Source organism: Sceloporus occidentalis, unplaced genomic scaffold (assembly GCF_023333645.1).
Source record: "Sceloporus occidentalis isolate IW3139 unplaced genomic scaffold, rSceOcc1.0.p SCAF_4, whole genome shotgun sequence".
In the NCBI taxonomy this organism is placed as follows: Eukaryota; Metazoa; Chordata; class Lepidosauria; order Squamata; family Phrynosomatidae; genus Sceloporus; species Sceloporus occidentalis.
In genome coordinates, this window is record NW_028316984.1 from 142,406,393 (window position 1) to 142,428,388 (window position 21,996).

The 21,996-nt window shown below is 40.4% G+C and overlaps 2 protein-coding genes across 11 annotated transcripts in view; one reads left to right on the top strand and one right to left on the bottom strand.

The window, feature by feature from the left end:
• The window catches only part of PAPLN (papilin, proteoglycan like sulfated glycoprotein), a 74,647-nt gene extending 59,973 nt beyond the window's left edge, over nucleotides 1–14,674 (top strand). The window contains exons 24-29 of one of the 2 annotated variants that reach the window (XM_089521829.1): nucleotides 1,218–1,355; nucleotides 3,211–3,338; nucleotides 4,227–4,335; nucleotides 7,090–7,265; nucleotides 9,147–10,666; nucleotides 14,177–14,674. In XM_089521829.1, the coding sequence (XP_089377955.1) occupies nucleotides 1,218–1,355; nucleotides 3,211–3,338; nucleotides 4,227–4,335; nucleotides 7,090–7,265; nucleotides 9,147–9,295 (700 nt within the window). In that variant the 3' untranslated portion in view covers nucleotides 9,296–10,666; nucleotides 14,177–14,674. Of the gene's footprint in view, nucleotides 1–1,217; nucleotides 1,356–3,210; nucleotides 3,339–4,226; nucleotides 4,336–7,089; nucleotides 7,266–9,146; nucleotides 11,157–14,176 lie in introns of those variants that run through there. The other variant, XM_089521828.1, reaches the window with a different exon arrangement.
• A 92-nt stretch (nucleotides 14,675–14,766) lies between these two features.
• Nucleotides 14,767–21,996, bottom strand: part of NUMB (NUMB endocytic adaptor protein) — an 86,420-nt gene continuing 79,190 nt past the window's right edge. For 7 of the 9 annotated variants that reach the window (XM_089521830.1, XM_089521831.1, XM_089521837.1 and 4 more), the window contains 4 exons: nucleotides 20,295–20,594; nucleotides 19,571–19,720; nucleotides 18,399–18,554; nucleotides 14,767–16,479 (listed from right to left, as the gene is read on the bottom strand). In XM_089521830.1, coding sequence (XP_089377956.1) covers nucleotides 15,764–16,479; nucleotides 18,399–18,554; nucleotides 19,571–19,720; nucleotides 20,295–20,594 — 1,322 coding nt within the window. In that variant the 3' untranslated portion in view covers nucleotides 14,767–15,763. The remainder of the gene's footprint in view (nucleotides 16,480–18,398; nucleotides 18,555–19,570; nucleotides 19,721–20,294; nucleotides 20,595–21,996) is intronic. The other 2 variants (XM_089521838.1, XM_089521839.1) reach the window with 1 other exon arrangement.

Consider the following 21,996-nt stretch of genomic DNA (forward strand, 5'->3'; position numbering starts at 1 on the left):
CCTTCCTCTTAACCTCTTACTTACACTCCAACCCTCTAACTGCTTCTCACCCTCTCACTTTCTCTATACCTTCTCTCATATACTTTGTCCTTCTTTTCCTCTCCTTTTTCTTTCCTTCCTTCCTTCCTTCCTTCCTTTTTCCTTTGTTTCCCTATTTCTCCTATTTCTCTTTCTGGCCACTTTTTATGCAAACGTCCCTTTTATAATAATATAATAAAATCTACATACCTAAATGTTTATTTAAATTACTTTTTATTTACCCCTCCCCCTTTCCTGACTTCCTACACTTGGTACCAGGTATTTCTGCTATTTTTCTAAATCCCCCCTTATCTATAATAATTATTGCTATACTACCTTCTAGTTTGTATATTTTTCCTATATTTATATTCTTTTTTTCTTATACATACCTTAGAGCTATGGTTTCATCCTTACATTTACAACAACAACAACAACAAATAAACTGGTTATTAAACAAAGTTGTCTTTTTTCCGCATTTCCCCTGCCAAAGTGGATTCAGTATCTTCTATTCATTCTTACATTGGTTAACACAGTTGCCATTAATTATCTGTGTTAATGTAAAGTCGAAGGCCTTCATGGCCAGCATCCATAGGTTTTTGTTTTTGTTGTTGTTGTTGTTTGAGCTATGTGGCCATGTTCTAGAAGAGTTTCTTCCTGACGTTTCGCCAGCATCTGTGGCTGGCATCTTCAGAGAATACCTTTCCAGTCAAGCATCTGTGTTAACATATCCATCTCACACATTTCATACAGTTTAAATAACCAGTCTTCTATCTTTATTTCCAGTTTTTTGTTAACACTAACCTTGCTGACATTATGGTATATTTATTCTCCAGTATTTTTTTTCCTGCTTGTTTGTCTAAGACATTCACCATATTCAGTAAATATAGTTCTGGGCTCATGGGATAATTTATGTTGAGTGTTGTGCAAAAGAACATTTGGATAACATGTGATTCTTGTAGCTAAGGGGCATGCACCAGGCCTGTAGCCAAAGGAACACTTAGGAAAGATGTGTTTATACAAGCTTACACTTTGCAAATTGTTGAGAGGAGAAGAGTACCCAGGCTGAGCTGGAGCCTTAGCAGTCACCTGTTTAAGCTCTGATTAGAGGCAAGAAGCCACTTGTTTGTATGTAGATTGATTTAAAATGTAGAACTGGAATTCTGCTTCTCTTTTTGATACTGGACACATCTGATTCTCAGGTTAAAAATGTACAAGAATGACCCTTCGGTAGTTGATGCCAACATTGGTGAAAGAGTCAGACTGCCTTGCCGTGTAGAGGCTTCACCTTCTCTAAACATTGAGTGGCAGAAGGATGGACAGCCCATCTCCTCTGCCAGGTAAGCTGAAAACCAGAAGTTTTCAGCCACTCTTTTGTATTTCTCTATGTCATCTAGGAGTGAATTTTATTTACAGGGTTACATTGTTATGTTAATTATTGATCAGTGTTTTTGTTACAAATCTAATTGTATTATTTAAAACCAAATTCTTTCTTTGCCCCATTATGTACCATCCCAAAACTCTATCTTCATTTTTCACACACACTTCTGCCTCAATTGTAAGCCTTTCTGAATTTCCATCTGTTATTCCCACTGCCCTATTTTTCTTTCTTTGGTGTTTTTACATACGCTTCTGCACAACCTTGTCTGAGTTACACCTTCTCTGTGTTTCCAGATCAAGGCAGCCTACAATTCTATTTGTTAAGAGATATGCCATTTCCTCCCTGCACTATATCTGTGATCTCACTGTTCCTCCAAAGGGCAATCTGCATTCCCATATCAGCAATGCACATTTTTTTTCTTTCCACAAGTCTCATGGTACTCTCCCTTTCATTACCCTCTCTTTTCTTTCTTCAGTCTATGTGCTCAGTTATTTTTCTCCTGTTTTTATTCTTCTCTGTGCTAAGAATACCATGCACCACCCACACCAATGTCCTTTTGGTGACCAGACCTTATTCTGGTTATGAAATCAATCCAACATAATTATGTGGCAAAATGTTAATAAGTGGGGACTGATCAATCTAGAATAATTATAGTTATTTACAGCAAAGCACACAATGCCCTTTCACAGTTAAACTGAGGAGGAAGAATGAAACCCATTATATTTTACAAGTTATTTAAAATATTAATTTAAAAGAGATAGACCACCATGCTACACCTGATCTTATGTGAGTTCATAAACTAAGAAGGATTTGGCTTGGTTAGTACATGTATGGGAGACACGGGAACTAGAACTAGAAACATCCAATGTGATGTGAAAGAGAGACTAGGCCTGTATCTACACTGCAGAATTAATGCAGTTTGACACTGCCATGGCTCAATGCTATGTGGTTTGCAGTTTTGTGAGATATTTAACCTTCTTTTTCAGAGAGCTCTGGTGCCACAACCACCTGTAAATCCCAGGACTCCATAGGATGGAGCCCTGATAGTTGAAGTATTATCAAATTGTGTCAATTCTGCAGTGTGGCAGCAGCCTGAGCCTCAGGATGTATGATTTATTCCACAAATTACTGCATCATCATTCAGCTAAGAAATATTTGTTTAGCCTTCTTGAGTGGCTTCTTAAAACTAAAAAAAAAAGGGAGAAACTTTGGACAGCTACTGTCAGTCAGAATTGGCAATACTAGGCTAGATGGACCAATGAATGAGGCACCCTCCTATGTTCCTAAAGTTTTTCATTAACCTTACAGGACTCATGCCAGTACAGTGGGACCTTGGTATCCACTAGAGTTTGGTTCCAGGGTTTGGTTAAATACAGTGGGTTGCAAAATGGTGTCTCTCAAATAAAATGGCAAAATCAGGGTTTCCTTTTTGGAATGTATTTTCAAGCCATGGATGGTTAAATTTATGGATAAAGTATCTGTGGGTATGTATGGTTGACTGTACTGATGAGAGCTAACCTTAAAGAGATAATATGAACTTGACAATAATTGAGAAATGTTTGGAGGAGTCATGCTGATCACATTCAGAAAATATTTTGAGCACTTAACATCTCAACACAATTCCTGAACTGTATTATTCCAAAGTGAATAACCTGTAGCCCTCTAGACTGCAACATTTATGATTCCTTATTTTTGGCTGGGGCCAATGAAAGTTTGAGTCTTATGTGTGGAGTCCCCACTCCTAATATGAATGCCTTTCATTTCTTCTTTTTCTTAAATGCACTGTATTCTCCTTTCCCACTTTTGGCTTCCAGGCACAGACAGCAGTCTGATGGAGCCTTAGTAATCAGTCGTCTTGCAGCTGAAGACGCTGGTGTCTTTACCTGTATTGCTTCCAATGGTCGGGATCAGGATCAGAGAAGAATCCAGCTCAGACCTAGAGGTACTAAAATGTGTGCGCACACACACATACTGAGTTTTATTTTTACTGCTACTGCAAAATCAAAGATTAGTGCAATGACAATTACTGAGTGTTAATTTACACCTACAGCTAGTCTGAGATGGGAACGATGTGCATGGATCCCTAGTAAATACTTTAGGCCATCACAACTTGCAACAATAAACCAGAGCAGCTGGCCATGCTGTGGTGTAAAAAAACGCCCAAACTCAGCCACTCACACAAATGAAGCTGCCCTTGTAATGGATCTGTTTTATGCAACCCCTATATGAATGGCACTTGTGAATCAGCCCAACGAGAAATTAGAGCAGCTTCACCAGTAATATGTTTACAGCACAAAACAACACTGGTTTAAGGGAAGAGGAGGAGAAGGAGATGCAGTCAGCTCTTTTTCTGTTTCTTTTTATTATTATTATTTGCAGTTGGGGAAGTCATTTACGCCACTGATTTCAATTTGTAATGGTCATAGTCTCCTTGGAACAAGAAAAAAAGGGTGGCTGTAGGAAGAGCTTATTTCTGTGGCCAGATGAGCTATGAGAATCCCCCTCCCCTTAAGACAAGAGTTCATTTATTTTTTATTTTATTTTTTTTGCTGCTAGAGGAGCGCCATGAAAAGAGAAGTATTTAACTATAGGTTGATGGTTACATCACTAAGGGCTCTGGACAAAGACTGCTATTGTGGGACATAATGTTGAGATTCCTTTCCCACACTCTACAGTAGGCTAGTGTCCAGTTAGAGGGGCCAAGTTCACACCAGCAGCAGGGCTTTGGGTTATTACAACCAGTTACAGTCAGAGCTGTGTATTCAGAGAGTCCGTTCCGGCACCCTGGGCAGGATCTTCCTGAGATTGACAATGCCCTTTTCCTTCTCAGGAGAGCTGAGAATCACTGGCCTGCTGCCCAGCCTCTCTGTGTCAGAGGGGGGGAATGCTGAGCTTCAGTGTGTTGTGACAGGAAGCAATGTGAATATAAGATGGTCAAGGTAAGGAAAACAAAAAAGGAGCCACATCATTTTTCCCTTCAATACTAGTGAAGCAATTGACTCTTAACATCTGGGGATCTTCACCATTTTTTGTGCCATGAACCCCATTAACAGTCTGCTAAAACATATGGACTGTGATTATGTGTGATCTAGTGGGGTGTCTAATAACTATAGTACTTTTCTTTTTTTTTTCTTTTTTTTTTTAATTTTACCTTTCAAGTAGTAATGAGTGTAAACAAAAACTAAGATCCTGCATTAGGAGATGACAGAGTTCAGTCACTGCAGCTACTTCTGCTGATACTGCCTCTTAAGTCAGGCAGTGCCCCAAACAAAGAGTTTCCAAGGCATTGCAGATGGAGGTGCTGGGAAATTATGATTGCAGTGCTTTCTGTGTCATGGGGCACAGTGAGATAGGCAGCTGGAGAAATTCCCTTGTCTCAGTGTACCCTGCAACCGAGAGAATACTGCCATCATCATTTCCCAGCACCCCAATCTACAGCCTTGGACGTCCTTCACTTGGGGCATTGGCTGGGGTTATGTTTGGTCATAGATGACTTTAACCCAAAGGTTACGAGAGTATAAATCCAGCTTATGATCCTGTAAATATTGAGCAGGATGCCAGCTGATATTTCAAGATACCTGCAAGAACTATAATGTAATATGAAAACATCTATTATATCATTTGGTAACAGTCACAAGTAATACTATCATTACTGTGGTTTGTTGCCTACATTCATAATATAGTGGTCCCTCCATATTCACTGCACTTAGGGGAGAAGGACCCCTGTGAATGTGGAAAAATCGCAAATAAAAAAACGCACTATTCTTTTTACCTGAGAGAACACCTCTCTAGGAATCTCCAGGTCCTCCAGTGCAATTCTGTGGTCAACATCTGCCTGAAGTTGTTGTTGTTGTTGTTATTATTATTATCCTTTATTTATGAAGCGTGTAAATTTACACAGCGCTGTACATACAATCTTTTTAATTAGACAGTTCCCTGCCCTCGGGCTTACAATCTAAACAGACATGACACAAAAGGAGAAGGGAGTGGTGGAGGGAAAGGGGATGAGGTCCAGCAGTTCCTCTCTACCTCCGAGGCCTGGACCAAGGCAGATGGGCTGGAGGGAGGGCTTGGCTTCATAATGGATGGTTAATCTTCTTCCAGGGAAAATACATACTCTCAAGTAGGATAATACATATACAGTACATAGCAATACAGGAAATGGTTCAATAAACAGGCACCAAAAGAACATCAAATAGTAAGCGACAATTATGCAATGCCTGGGAAGGCTTCTCTGAACAGGATGGTTTTCAACTCCGTTTTGAAGCTGGTTAAAGAAGTGATGGCTCTTGCTTGTGGGGGAAGAAGGTTCCAGGAGTGAGGGGCAGCGAGTGAAAAGGGTCAAATCCGGGATGGGGCAGAGGAAATCCTGGGCTGAGACAGCAGACCTTGACTACCAGAACGGAGGGCCCTGGTGGGAAGGTGAGGAGAAAGAAGGTCTGATAAGTAAGGAGGGGCCAGTCCATGGAGGGCTTTAAACATCAACAGCAGGAGCTTGTACTGAATACGGAAAGTGAGGGGGAGCCAGTGAAGGGATGCCAACACAGGAGAGATGTGGTCAGAGCGGTGGGTGGAAGTGATAATGCGTGCAGCTGAATGCTGAACAGAGATTAAAGGACGGAGGTAAGAAAGAGGAAGCCCAGCCAGGAGGACGTTACAGTAATCAAGTCGTGAGATCACTAGGGCATGGACCAGGATCTTGGCAGTAGAGGCGGAGAGATATGGTCAGATTTTGGCAATATTGTACAAAAAGAATCTACAAGCCTTGGCTGTGTTCTGGATCTGAGAGATACACGACAGAGAAGAATCAAAGATAAAAACCAAGACTGCGGGCTTGCTGGACTGGTTGAATAGAAGTGTTGTCCACAGAGACAGAAAAGGAGTGTTGAAGGGTGGACTTAGGAGGAAAGACAAGAAGCTCCGTCTTGGACTTGTTGAGCTTCAAACGCCGATGGCGCATCCACTGCGAGACAGCTGTGAGACAAGACAAGACTTGCTGTTCAAGCCTTGGAGAAATGTCAGGGATGGAAAGATACAACTGGGTGTCAACGGCATACAGGTGGTAGGAAAAACCAAAAGACCTCATGAGTTTTCCTAAGGACAGTGTGTAGAGAGAAAACAGAAGGGGACCCAGAACAGAGCCCTGGGGAACTATAACATCACTATAACATGATTCTGGAGGATTTACAAATGCCTAGAGAACTTTTTCTCTAGGAACTTTTAGGACCTCCAGCACAATTCTATAGTCAGCTTCTGGCAGAGTTGAGCTGGAGGACCTAGAGATTCCTAAAGAGAACATATTAATCAAAATCAGAAATAATCAAATCCGCAAAAGTCAAAGCTGCAAACGTGGAGGGCTAACTGTAGAAGCAAATGCTAAATTTCAATTAGCGAGGTTAATGAAAATAATGATTTAATTTTTCTCTCAGGTCCATGGGCCCCCTGAAATCTACCCACAGGCCCCCTTGATCTGTGGATTCCAAGTTATGAACCCTTGACCTAGAAAGTAGTCTGTTGAAACCAAGTTTACTTTATTCATTAAGCCCTGACACAATTCATAGAAATGTGTTTCTTGTAAGACTTTATTAATGTGGCTTGTTAAAAGTTTACATTCCTTCTAGTGGAGCATGAATTGGTTGAGAAGAGTCTCAGTTTCAAAGGGCAAGACATAAACATTATGTATTTTGACCCAGGAATGGGGTTCCAGTGAGAGCAGATGGTTATCACATCCAGCTGTCTCCAGATGGAAGCCTGGTCCTAAAGAATGTGCAGAGCAGCGATGAGGGCTCCTACACCTGCAATGCTTACAGTGGCAGTAATTCTGTCAGTGCCAGCACAGATGTGAAAGTCATCAGGAGGCGGCCAGAAGGTGGGTGTACTCTAGTCCTTCTACCTAAGCTTGTCAACCCCTAGAGGAACTTGTGCCCTCCCTAGATGTTGTTGGACTGACTCATCATCCCTTACCATGGAACACGCAGGCTGGAGCTGGTGGGAATTCAAGATCTTGAGGGCTACCATTTCCCCACTTTTGCTATAATCTTACACTTCCATCTAGAAAACACTGAGCCCATGATAGGCCCAGTCTCAGCTTTAGCCTAGCTATAGTTGTCCGCAAAAGTTGCACTGCCTTTAAGTCACCTGTCAACTTATGACAACCTTATAAATTTCATAGAATTTTCTTAGGGAAGGAATATTCACAGGTGTTTTTGCCAGTTCCTTTCTCTGAACTATAATATTCATTGGTGATCTCCCATCTGGCATTACCAATCTCTCTCTTTCCCTGACCTCTAAACTGGCTTCAAGGTGTTGGTGATGACATTTAAAGCCCTAAACAGCTACAGACCTCAATACTTGAAGAAGCACTTCTCCCTATAACTGCCTAAAAACTGAGGTGTGCATGAAAGGCTATCTTTTGTGCCCTACCAGTGAGGGGCAATATGAAGAAAGAGGAGATGTGGGACAGGGCCTTCTTCATGAAGGGCCAAGTGGCACAAATGTTTTCATCCAGTTTCCAAGACAAAACATGGCTTTTAATTAAAGTCTTTGAGGGCTGTTGTAGTTTTTAAAGTAGTTTCAACTGTTTTAATATGTTTCAGTTATTCATTGTTTAAATCTGGACGTGTTTTAAATGTTTACATTATATGCCACCCTGAGAGCCCATAATAAAGGGAAGGACTGAAATATTTTCATAAATCAAATTAAGCTTTTTCTCACAAGATATGTGCTTCGATAGCCCCATGATCCAGCTGTATTTTGATAACAAATTCTTAGAAGCCAACATGGATTGCAGAGGCTGATGACCTACAAAACACTGGAAAGGTAGTATTGTGAATATGGCATAGACCCAGACATGTGGAAGGATGAAAACAGTGGGTGAAAAGGTCTGTGTTTCTTACGAAAACCAAAAATCAAAAGATGAGCTCTGGCAGCTAAGATCAACTAAGACCAAATTCCCTTTATCCCACTGTATTCCTAAAAACCCTTCCTGTGTGCTCTTTTTGGGATGCTCCAGATCTTGTTGAGATGTTGCGAAGTCAGTGACGCTACTATCAGTCAAATTGGTAATGATTTGCACTTTGTAAAAATGGGATTTAAGCACAGCTGGCTTTCTCTGAATTTACGTTAAGTAGGGTGAAAGGTGCTTTCTGCATGTGGAGAAAAAAGCAGTTTGTGCCAAGTGCCTTTGTTTCTTTAAATACTACAGGCTTAAACAGAACAATGTGTTCAAAGGAGGGCTCTACCAGTTTTAAGTTACTGAGCCTTATCAGTAACTTCAGTCAAGAGTTCACTGTTATAAAGGTGTTCTTATTTAAAGATTTGTATGCAAAGGGACCTTTGAGACTAATTGAAAGAAAGAAGCTGGTAGCATGAGCTTTTGTAGAATAGAGTCTACTTTCTCAGATGCTACTTAACAACTTGTAATTGCCTTTAGTGAGGGATAGCATCTGCTGTGCGATTTATCATCCAGGGCATCTCTTCTCTCCAATAATGGCAATAGTTCCCTCAAACTCTCATGTTATGTTACTCTTGGTTTGCTAATTGTGATTTCTGCTTTGGGATTTCTTCCATGATGATGTTTCATATTAAATATATTTGCTTTACCTACATACAGCACAGAGAATCCGTCACATATTATATATGCCCCTCCTGGAATGTAAATTTATGCGCTTTTATGTTTTATGTGCTTGTGAAAGATTGTTTGCAAAATGTGTTCCGGAGTCACCTAACCTCTGTCCTCCTCTTCTTCCAGTACCTGCACCTCTTCCAGTGGACCCAAGCAGGGAATGTGTTGACCAACCCCATCTTGCCAACTGTGACCTGATTCTACAGGCCCAACTCTGCAATAATGAGTATTATTCTAGCTTTTGCTGTGCCAGCTGTTTGCGCCACCATGGCTGAAGCTCTGTCTCCCCTCCATCTGATGCTGCTCCAGAAGAAAGAAGTTTATTATCCAGAAATGATTTCTATGGAAGCTATCTCAGATTTGTATACCCAAGAACATACATGGAGAAGGCAAAATGCCCAGTATGAAAGCAGAAAGAAGAACAGTTGGCAAATGGCTTCTGTAACTTTTTGCAATAGTAACATCTGATTTTTTAAAAACAGCTGGATGATGTGCCCATTTAATGAAGCAACAAGTGACTGGTTCTCTCAGAAGCAATATGGACAGGAGTCAAAAGAAAGAGAAAAAGATATCTTAACCCATAAATGCAAACAATAAAGAACACAAGAGTTTTGTCCTTTCCAGAAGAGATGGACCACATTTCTGTGGAAACTGGCACCCTGACCTTAAATCTTTTTCCTGCATGCTTATCTCAAGTGTCACATAATGCTTTTCAGAACTAAAAGCAGACAAGTGGCTTTGTTCCACAACAAGAGCAGACAATTGCTAACAAAGAGTCTCAGCAGCACTCAGTGTTTAGAAATAGTTGAAACTACAAGGGACCCAATAATTTGCTGAAGTACATAGGAAAAGTGGGAGAGTCTTGCACTTTAGAGATCCTTGCGATACTTCGTCTTACAATAAGTCTTACGAAGTGAAACTTCTGTGTCTCTTCTATGGTCACCTTACTGGTGGGGGCTTTTTAAGGGCAATCCTATGCGTATTTATTTAGAAAATCTCCTAAACAAGAAAATATGACATGTTGTGCAAGTTCTAGAATTCCTCAGACACATGAATACCACTGTATGAGGATTTCCTTGAAATCTTGGCAAGCCAAGCCTTACATCTTTGTTCATCTTCAGGTTAATCACTATCAGATAAACCTAATGTGTAGCATCTAAGGATGAGCTCTGAAGCCAAAAAAGGTCAGGCAAGGTAATGGGAGTTCTTACTCAAAGGTCAAAGCAGCCAGTTTTACTGACCTTTTGTAAACAGTTTCTGAAACTGGTGGGGAGAACAGCAGAGATTCCAAATGAAGCATGAGCCTCATTAATTTTGTGTGAAGCACAACACACTTTTTCAGGAACCACAGAATAAGAATGTCACAGGCCATGAGGAAGAAATCACGAGAAGTGCAGTTCTTACTTTTAATCACAGAAGAAACAATTGTCTAAAGTGTATGCATTCTGGTTGAGCAATTATAACTGAACTAGTAAGGATGTGGGGTGTAAATACTTAGTCCTGTTTACTTACATTAACTTTCTTTTCCACAGACAGAGGCAGTACCAGCTGCATATGCGCTTTTCCCACCCAGGATTGATGCATAGGTGCTAGTCACAATTCAACAAGATTCTGTTTGCTGACCATCAAGGATACCTTTCCATTAAGTTAGTAATCTTGTTGCTTAGTAGTCTACAAAACAGTAAGTGAGGAGAATTTACAATGCAGCAGACCACCAAGAAAATCCAAGGCTATGGCTGCCATAGCAACTAGACGAAAGGTTTCCATGTTAGGTTTCCTACAGAAGACAAGGAAGGAAGCAACCCCACCTGAGTTGATGCATGTGTCACGTAGCTACAAGTGGCAGCATCCAGCCTGCTCCAGATAGTAATTGTGATGTCCACATCTCCAGGGAATTCCACATAATAGACAGCTACCTCTACACCACCCTGAATATCACCTTCATGGTTGATTATAGTCCTGCTGCTTTCTTTTCATCATTAACTTACAGGATGCACATGTTGACCTACAATTGCTCTTCATTTCCTCATAGGCATCAGGTCTTATAAATATAGGATTCATCTGTTTTATAAATCTTATAAATCATTCAAATGCACATAGTAGGTCTGTTTTACTGGTTACTGCATTAATCTGTGACTAACTACAATTACACCCACATTATACACTAGCTGCTTTTTTATGCAATCAGGCTTTATATACAAATAAGAAAGTCAATTCCCATATAACAAGCACCACAGGCACGTTCTCTTTTGAGTCTCATGCGATAAAAATAAGTTCTGCAAAAATGTTTATATAGACAACTATTCACAGAAGATTAAACTGAGTTTTCCCAAGTTATTGCTATACCCATATCTAATTCTGTTTAGACAGACACGAACTGTATCTATCATTTAATGATACTCAGAGGCTGTGCAGACTAGCACATAACACAGTGCAGAAGGAGCACTGTAAAGCCATGGTGCCACAGCTGTTGCATCCTTTGCAGGGTACAAAAAGGAGCTCGTTTTTGCACCCTGCAAAGGCCAGATCAGTGCTCGGCCCTGATTTGGTAGTACAAAGAGGCAGTTTGCATAGCCCCAAAATGGAGTAATTTGTCAGAAAAGTAACAAAGCAGTTCAAAAAACTGTTACGATTTTTAACACAACACCATTTCAAACCACAACTGAAACTCATTTGGTTCAGCAGACAGACTGTACAAGTAGCTTCTCTTCCCAAACAACAACCTAACTTGGCCAAGATCCAATAGTACCATGGTAGAACATACATGTCCACTACCTTGGGCTTCTGCTTCTAGCATGATTCTCAGTAGCACCAGGTGCACTCCTGTAGCCAGTTAGTGCTGTCAGGGGTGATAGGGAACCTGAGTAGTGGCCAAATGCAGTTGTGCAGTCAGGAGAAAGGAACAGTCACTGCCATTCTAGGTCTCCAGCGAGTCCTCAGGATGTTCTTTACTGTTCACTGGATGTACATGGGGGGGGGGGGGGGGGACAGCGTTTCCTTCCTCCTGACTGCACAACTGCATAGCCAGGTGGTGCCCAGGTACCTTTCACCCTCTCCCAGCCAGTAATTGACCAGAGTACATTCTGGCATCCTCAGACACTGTACTGTGGTGGAACCAGAAGTCTGGTGTATTGTATTGGTTATGAGAATGCAAACTGGTACCTTCAAATTGCTGTTGCACTAGAAAGGACATTGTACAATAAAACACTGAATACCTTCTGCAGCATCTCTAGAAGTCCACCTACAGAATTACTGAGCTTCAGGATTCTTGCACTTTTTTCAGAAACTGGAATTAGCACCCATGATCATTTATGCCAAGACACTACCGGTAGGCATTTTCACACATCTCAAGGCAAAATTGGCTGCGATCGTCCAGCTCTTTCATTATAATCTGCAGATTTAACCAAGTTATTTGGTAAAAGAGAAGAAAAAACATAGTGAAGTCCCATCCTGTTCACGTATAGCCTTTTCCCCCTCAGTATCATCTTACACTTTAAGAGTAGCTTCAATTTGCACTGAAGAATGTTTTATCAATTGCCCCTATTTAAAAGACAGTATTAGGAAGCTTTCAACAGAATCCATCATGGACAATGGGGAACAAAAACAGTATGATCTTACAACATAGGGATAAAACCCAAAAGATGTTAACAGTAATGTTAGCCCTTCCCCCACCGTCAGCCCCTCTCTGACACCACAAATCAGCAACGACAGTGTGCCATAGTAAATTTTTAGTGCATGTGGAACTACAACAGGGAAAGGATTGCCTATTTTCATTAGCAGAAATGCCACTGTTCACGGAACTGCCTTTCACTGCAACAGGAACTACTAGGTCACATAGTTTTCAACAAAAAAATTAATTTTATTTCAGCCATAGCAAAGAACAACAGAAAAGAACAACAGACCAAACATGATAGGTTGTATCTGCTCATATTCAGAATTCATTTTCCTTGGAAGAGGAAAGAAAGAAAGTTTATCCTATCAAAACCAGAGCTGTTGATGGAGCTTTTGGGATCAAATTTTGCCCCCCCAAAACCATTTGCAGCAGTGAGTAGGGAGCCTGCAGCTGTTCAAATGTTGATGGACTACAGCCCCCACCAGGCTGATGGCAGCTGGAGCCCAAAATCTAGAAGGCTAGTTTTCCCACTACTGTTTCACAGAAACTGCACAAATATGACATAAGGAAACATGCTTTTTTCCAGGCAGTGATACCCACTACGAGCCTCAGCCATAATGGACTGGATGGTAACCTTAGACAAACTACTCCAAAGTGGTATATGGAACCAGAGGTGACCATTCTAGGACCAGCCCACTATATGCTTATATTTTTAGAAAGCAAGAAGTGAGGACAAGAGATGTGATAGATTTGTACACACCAGTAGGACACCGTCACACAAGTACTTCCGTTTGCACTGGTTATGTTTTATTGTTGTGTGCCTCCAAGTCATTTTTTACTTATGGCAACCCTATCACAGGGTTTTCTCGGCAAACTTCTTTAGAAGGGGTTTGCCATTGCCATCCTCTGAGGCTGTGACTGAGAGAGTGACTTGAACAAGGTCACCCAGTGGGTTTCCATAGCTCAGCTGGAATTCAAACAATGGTCTCCAGGTCTCAGTCCAAGGCTCAAACCACTATACCATGCTGTCTCTCAGTTGTGGTTTAGTAGACCATATATTCTTTTGCTAAGCTAACCTACTAGAATATAAGAGAGCATAACCATCACTATTCCCAGTTATGCAGTTGGGAACAATCTTAAACTATGGCCATGTCATGTGTCCCAGACTATTCCCAAATCCTTTTCTTGCTACCACCACAAACTGGGCCCTGTCTCTGCATTATTTCCAGGATGACAAGGTATATGGAAGAATCTGTACAGCAGAGCTAGGGAACATGAATGGATTCAAAATACTGGAAAAGAGATCCCACCCAATAATTAGGAAGAATGTCATGGTGGTAAAAGCTGTTTGATAGTGGTATGCACTGATTTGCAGTATGGAGGTGTCTCCTTCTTTAGAATTTTTTTTAAACAGAGGCTGGGTGGTCATCGATCAAGGATGCTTTGATTATGTATTCCTGCATGGCAGAAGGGGACTGGACTGGATTGCCCTTGTGGTCTCTTCCAACTCTTATGATTTCATGTGGTCTTCCAAATTTTGTAGGACTGCAACTCCCACGACCGCCAATGAAAGCTGCAATCCAACATCTGGAGAACCATATATTCTTTATTCCTCCATTGAGCAAGCACAAAATGATTTTCAGACCCATTTCTGAACAGTGTGATGACAAACACCAAGCACAAGATTAGAGTATGGTGGATGAACAGCCATTCAAACAGCATGTAGAAACCTAAAGATGGCAGAAGGGCAAACTTTCAAAAATCTTTAAATTCTTACTTTTAAGTAATTCACTTCTTAAAAACGTACAAATGGGCACTTATATGCTGCCCTAGGTTTGGAAGGTCAGATGTGAGGCAGATGACCTTGTGTTGAAAGAAGACTTAACACCAGGAAAAGGACAAGGAAGCCTGCTGGGAAAGCCACATCGTCTACTACCAACATTTATTTCTGTTAAAGCAGATTATAAATCATCAGTACAAATATATAACTTACATTTGCTTGTAAGGCCAAGTTTTAAGAGTAAAATTTAAAATGAGATGGATTTCATGATTTGCCAGAGGAAAAACATGAAACAGCTGCAGTCTAGTCACATATTTTCACATAAAATGATGGGGGAAAGCTTTTTTTTTAAAAAAAAAAGTAAAACCTAGTCAATGCACATAAAATGGGTTCCTAAGTTGACCTGATTGTAGATTTGATTACAGTTCTCACAGTAGTGTTAAAACAGATTTAAGACAAAGAAACTGCAGCAGTACATGAAAGAACCTATATGTACTCTAATATTGACTACTATGATTTCTTTTTAAAAAATTACCAATTGTTTTTAAACCAAGACAATATTGTTCTTAAACTACTCTATAGTGATTTTTAATTGGTCATGACTCATGATTGTTGTTGCAATATGCTACTTACAATGAACGTACAACAAGAAGCTAGGAACTCTGCTCCCCACTCTACTCCCATGATACTGACTGTAAGAATCAGTGATAAATCAATCTTATGTACAATTTTACATCCACCCCCCGTTATAACTTTGGCAAGATTACTTACAACTCATTCAGCGTTTGATATCTAGAACTATTCAAAATAATGTAAAATGCATAAAAATAAAGATTTTGGCTTTATTTTATGTATAATAATTGTGTCACTCAAAATGGAAGCTCATCCTTTTCCACTGACAGCATATGCTGAGCAGTTCTCACATTTCCCCCCTTCGGCCCATTCACCACTATGCCTCTGTCCCCGTAACTGCTCTCTTCTCCTCAGGGGGATGAGTCACTTACAGAAAGGTAGATACATTTTAAAGATAGTGGTAAGTCGTTTCTATTTTGTCTTAAGAGGTCTTCTGAAGTTCTTGTGAATCAAAGGTTTCAGAGCTCACTTCCCATCTATTCAAATTCCCAAGCAGGAAGGCAAGTAGTACAGGGTACATTTCCTAGATTATTTCACAATTGCTCTGGGGCTGGGAGCCTCTTCCCATGATTGCTCCCTTTCTGTAAATCCTACTCTGTTTCCACTGGGACATCAGCACTTGGACAATGCTGCTCAGAAGTCCCCTCTGACCTCATATCCCCGTACATCCAATCCCAACACACATACATACACATGAAGGACAAGCCACAGGACTGCTTAAAGTTCAATCTCAAAAGTCTTCTGTAATTCACTTGAGAAAGGATTAGTTGGAGATGGGTTGGTACGCTGCTTTGATTTGCTTTCCAGTGCTGCCCACTGTGCTTCAAATGGGTCAACCTGCTGGGCAGCTGCAGATGGCAGTACATGCTTGTCCTCTGTAGACCATTTGGCAGTGTCCACCCCATTGAAAGCAGCTGATCCATTGAGCTGCTGGGCAGGAGGTTTAAAGAAAGGGCTGGTGGTAGCACTGTTAGTTTCATACTGAGGAAATGTCTGTTGTTTTATAAGACTAGGTGATTGATGAGAGTGGGATACTTGTGTGTGACTCGCAGTGCCGAAGACATTGGCTACCATTTGGGAAGGGGTGATTCCAACCACTGGGACACTGGGAGCAGAATAGGGCATTCCATTTGTTACAGTATAGGGCTGAGAAGGAATAAATGCAGGCTGCATGGGCTGCACCACACCAACAGGTACTGGCTGAGATGCAATAAAAGTGTTGACTGGAAATGTTGTTGCTGCCTGAGAAACTGCAGCTGGAGGCTGCAGGAGTGGCTGAGGAGCTGGAGGTTGTGATTGTGGCTGTGGCTGCTGTGATCGGACAGTTTTAGATACCTCTTCCAGCCAACGGTCTGCTTCTGAAGGAGTGCGTCTGTGGTTTGCCTGGAACAGATTTGGTGAGGCTGCTCCTGAATTAGTACTCCACTCAGTACCTGTGAAGGAAAATGGATGTTAGAGTAAAAGATCAGAGGTACACTTTTCACCCCATTCATAAGGGATGTAAGGGAGATTCCTAACATAGCTTCAAGCTTATAACCCTAATTGGTCAGGATAATTTTGCAGTTGAGATAGACGATTTCATCACTGCAATTAATGCAGAAAATTTGTTTAATTGAACAAAGGCAAAGGTAAATATGCAGTTATGGCTACTGAAGTATTGTCAAGAGAAAACTTTGGAATTTGGACCTCACACTACAAATGAAAAGAAGACATTTACAGGGTCTTCACATTCAAGAAGCTCTCTGTGGCTACAGGAATTAACAAGTATGATGACACTGAGGCCAAGGTTTTCAGGCAATGGCAAATTTACCCATTTCAGTTTGAAACTAAAACATAAGCAAGTGTACTCTTCAATCACCAAACTAGATTAATATACTACATGTACAAAATATTAACACTGTCTTTCATATATGCACCCTGCCATGCAAAACTGACAATTTTCAAAGAAGTGGTACTGTAAGTTTGAAACTGTACTTACTGACAGCTTGTTGCTTTCATTCTTTCCTGTACTTCAGCTCTACTCTTTTCTACACAGTTCATTCTGTTAACCTCTCTCTAATAATTCTGCAATGTTCAACGTTCAATGCAATGTTTCAATTCATTATTCATTTCAATGCAATGCACTTTTCATCTGGAATCTACCTTATTCACACCAACCCACATACTTGCCAGCTTCCCCACTGAGAATATACACAAATGTCTTCTCCTAAGCTTTTCCTTTACTTGCATCTACAATGGCATTTTATCCTACTCCCCCCACCATACTCTGACTTAAGCAGGAGTCTTAGAGCTGTTGCATCTTTTTTTCAACAAGGAACAGATATTACAGCTTTGTGACAGAGTACATAGGTTTCAGATAAAAAAGCTTGATTTAATCCTAGTCTTCTGATTTATGCTACCCAAGGTCACCCTACAGGGCCATGCAAAACCTAGTTTCAGTCTGGACGTCAGGTACTTAGATAGATGGCACTTGACTACTGTGATGTTAAATGAAGGTCATGAAAGCATTTCAGGGTAGCTACAGAAATTATCAGACCACAAGGGTTCTGTAAACTGGGCTTCACTTCTCAGCTAGTCATTATGTGTACAGCGGGCCCTTGGTATTCGCTTGGGTTTTGTTCCAGGACCCCACTGTGGATATCAAAATCCATGGATGCTCAAGTCCCATGAAATACAATGTTGCAGTAAAATGGTGTCCCTTATATAAAACGACAAAATCACAATTTTCTTTGTGGAATTCATATATTTTTCAGTATTTCCAAGCCATGGATGGTTGAATCCATGCATAAGGAATCTGTGGATATGGAGGGCTGACTGTATTCATTAGCCTGTCCCTTCACCCAAGTTCTCTGCAGATACCAGATGATCTGGAGAGGAGGGAGGTCTCACATTGCATTGGGACTAGAAGTAGGCAGAAGCAGCAGAAGTCTCATGCTGCTGCCATTTGATCTAAAACCACCTCAATGAATAGCAGCATGGCTTCCGCGTAAACGAAGCTGCGTATGTGGGCATGCTCACATATGGAGCGGGCACACTGTAGTTAATTGTTTAAAATCAAAGCTATCCTGGTTACTGAAAATTTTTGCTCTTGCTATAAGTACATCAATTTTAAGCCATCTAAAAAACCTCACCCACCCAGAGAGAAATAAAAGCAAAAAGGTGTACCTCAAGTACCTCGACCAACTGCTTGTCTCTTACACAATTCATTTCATTGCTTTTCTTCAAACAAGTTACAGCTTTATTATTATTATTATTTAAAAGCCACCTAAGAAATGTTTTGCTAGCTCAGAAAAAGATTTGCACACGTTTCAAATCTCTAAAGGCAACACACAGGATCTGTGTCCAGTCTTACCAGAAAGAGGAACTGCAGCTCCAGTTTTAGCAGCAGCTGGAGCAGCAGGGGCATTAGCCCAAGGATTGGTTTCACGAACAGGTATTGCTGGGGGTGCTACAGTAGTTTGAACTGGTTTAGCAGCAAGCACACTGAAGGCAGAGGCAGTGCCATTAACTAAAATGGGAGCAGACAACATCAATGCTGTTAATTCATGCAAAGCATGCAGATGACTGGGATGTTAAAACAAATGCACAGTTACGGCCAACATGCAACACACACCAACTTGGTTATACTTTCTCAGTATTAATCTACAGACATTTTCAACAGTACCTTTGATTCAGTAAATATTTATTGTCATGGGGTCTTTTAAGATAAATGGGCAGTTTTTCACTAGCAACAGAGCAGAATACTGCTAAAATGACTTCCACATTTTATTCTCAAATGTAGCATTGGAAAATCAAAACTAGTAATTACACTGTAATCATGTTCACCTAACCACACTTTAAAAACATCCACAGAGAGCCAAAGGGAGTAAACTTTGTTATCCACATACATTTCATGGAGGATGTGGCTTGAATTGTGAAGTGCTATAACTAGTTTGCCCTTAAAATTTATTCCACCTAAGCATTTTCTGTAAGATAAATTCTGTCTTTAAAAAAAACAAAACCACACACATTGCAGCATACTTTGCTGAGTCCCAATACATTTTGAGGTTGTTTCTTATTTTCAAGATACCAAACATAAAAAACATCAAGACTGACAGACCCTTTCTGCTCCACACTGGAATAACTTCAGAGCTATTTTGAGGATGAGAGATAACAATTTCACTAGTTTTGTTATTATTAGGTTTTTAAAAAAGACCTGGAAGAGTCAAGGAAAAAGACATCTGAATTTAAGTTTTTATACTTCCTATATAGTACTATTCTACTCAAGCATGAAAAATGCAGTTTTCTATTTCTAGAAAATCCTCTTCTACAATGAATGTATGGTTGAATAGTCTGTATGGATTGTAAATTGTCCAGGACGTTAACACAGGCAAAGACTACTAAGCATGAATTAAAATGCCTTCAAATGCAAAAGAAAACAGCTGCAAGACAATCTGAGACACTAAAATGATAACACAAGAGGAAAGCAGGATTGCATATATATTTCAAGCATCCTAAATGCATCCATGTTTTGAGAGGACAAACCTTGGAAAGCAGGAGATTGTGGAGCAACTGCAGTGACTGGTTTTGTCATAGGCGCAGAGGAGAAAGGATCCTCAGATGGTGTGCTAAATGCATTTGTAATCTGCGAGCACAGGGAACTAATGCTATCTACTTCTCCTTCAACTTCAGGAACTGAAAGGAAGAACAAAGATTGCACAGATATGCAGCCAGTTTATTATGGGGATTCATCTTGTCTCTTCTCTCTACACTCCTGTAACTGTATTTAGAGTTGTATAAGATTGTATCTGCCATCTCACAAATTTATGGTGAAAACAGAAGAGAAAAACAAGACACAAATACTGTGGGGGATTGGGAAAGCACAATTTAACACATGTCCTCTGGGCATCTGTATCAATTTTAGCAATACTATTACTTAGCAAAGGTTTGCATCTCTCACATACATGAGTTATAATATGCTAACTGACGCACATATCATCCAATTGTTATGTGGTTTTAATGGTTGTTCTGTTTAATACATTTTTCCCTTGTTTAAATTGTTTGAGGTTTTAATATGGACGTTTTCTTATGCTTTATTCCACGAGATCCCATTAAAAAGGGTGTTGCTTTTAAAAGTGTTTTTAAAAATGAATAAAAATAAATAATTATGCCAATAACATCATTTCTATAGAATCTTCTCTCAAATGTAAGCTGGTGAGATCAAAATGTAACTGAATAATATGTAACATGGAAGGACATTTGGTCCTACCTGAGTTTTTCATGGGGAAGTCAGTTTTCCTCTGAACTGTTGAAGGCAACTCATTAATTCGCAAAGACAGCTGGCGTTTAAATGGAGACATCTTCTGACTAAGAGCAGGGAAACCTCTAAAAGAACCTTGTCTGGCAAGCTGCTCTATGGGAGCATGCCTTCGTGGGATGGCATGAGGGTTATTGGACTCCTTGTCAACCGAGGATGCAACATCAGCAGTAGGAGAGGTTGGGGAACTTGGGGATGGTGCTGTATTGCCAGATACAACACTTGATGCAGTTGTTTTCACATCTGCTTCAACTGTGAGAGAAAAGGAAAAAAGCAATATTGGTTAAAGAGTCTCTCTAGATGGGCAAACATTGCTGTACTCTCAGGAGAGTTATTTACTTTTTAAAATATAAAACTATCTATACCTTTATGAAAATATGAATCCATGTTTCAAAATGCTAGTGTCTTTATCAAAACTGATTGTTGTGTTTTGATCATGATTCGTGCTTGCACAGTGATCAAGATGATTAATTACACACTTAACCTCTGTCTAGATAAGTTTAATAAACATTCAAACCAGCATTATGTGAACATTCCTACACATCCTACACATTATTTGTATCATCCTTTGAAGAACTGCCAGCCTGTTTTTAACTGGTTTTTAAGTTTCCTACCTGAGAAGTTAAAATTAACACAAGACTGGGCATACATTTGGCAACTGTTTATTTTACATACTTAAATCCAACCCTGGGGTATCTATAAGCTCTAGAAATGCAACTCTGTTTTTTAAAAATGGTATAGAGTAGGCATCTAAAGCAGGCAAGATGATGGTCTTATGCACAATTTAAACTGGAAATGAAAGTAGACTAGGATCCAAAACCAACAGGCTATGTGAAAAGGTGACAGCAGAAATTGTACTGGCACACATCATTTGATCTACAGTGGACCCTTGTTATAGGCTGGGGTTTGGTTCCAGGATCCCCTGTGTATAACAAAATCCATGTATGCTCGTCCCATTAAATATAATGACATAGCAAAATGTTTTCCCTTATAAAAAATGGAAAATCATGGTTTGATATTTGAAATATATACTTTTTTTTAACATTTTCAAACCGTGTATGCTTAAATCCGTGTATAAGAAGGGCCAACTGTATTTCACTGTAGGAAGAGTAAGGTACGTTCATAGAACTAGGGTTAACATCCTCTTGGTGCCATACACAGGTCTAGGTATATTTTCATATATATATTTTATGGTCTTCTTGGGGTGGGGTGGGGTGGGGTGGGGTGGGGTGGGGATTTACTACATCCCTCACATAACCTGCAGCTCCTCTTTCTTTTACAGGGGTTCCTCCTTCATGGCCATTTAATTGGAAAGTGGCAAGTGTTAGAGAAACCAGAATATCCTAGAGCAGGGATAGGCAACTGTGGAGGCATAGGGGATCCTCCAGGAGACCTTGGAAGATTGCATCTGCTTCTGCTAAAACAAAGTAACAGAAACAAAAATAGTAAACAATTTTGCCCCTAAATTGGGGGGGGGGGAGCATTTTCTAGGAAGCACTGAGGCATTTTCACCATGTTTGGGGTTTCAAAAATATGTCTCTTGAGCCTCAACTGTCCAAGAGGGCCTACAAAATGTAGTGGAAATACCCTCCACACCCCCTAGAGTACATTTGGGGGCTTTCTGGAGGGATTACAGATCTGATAGACAGACAGA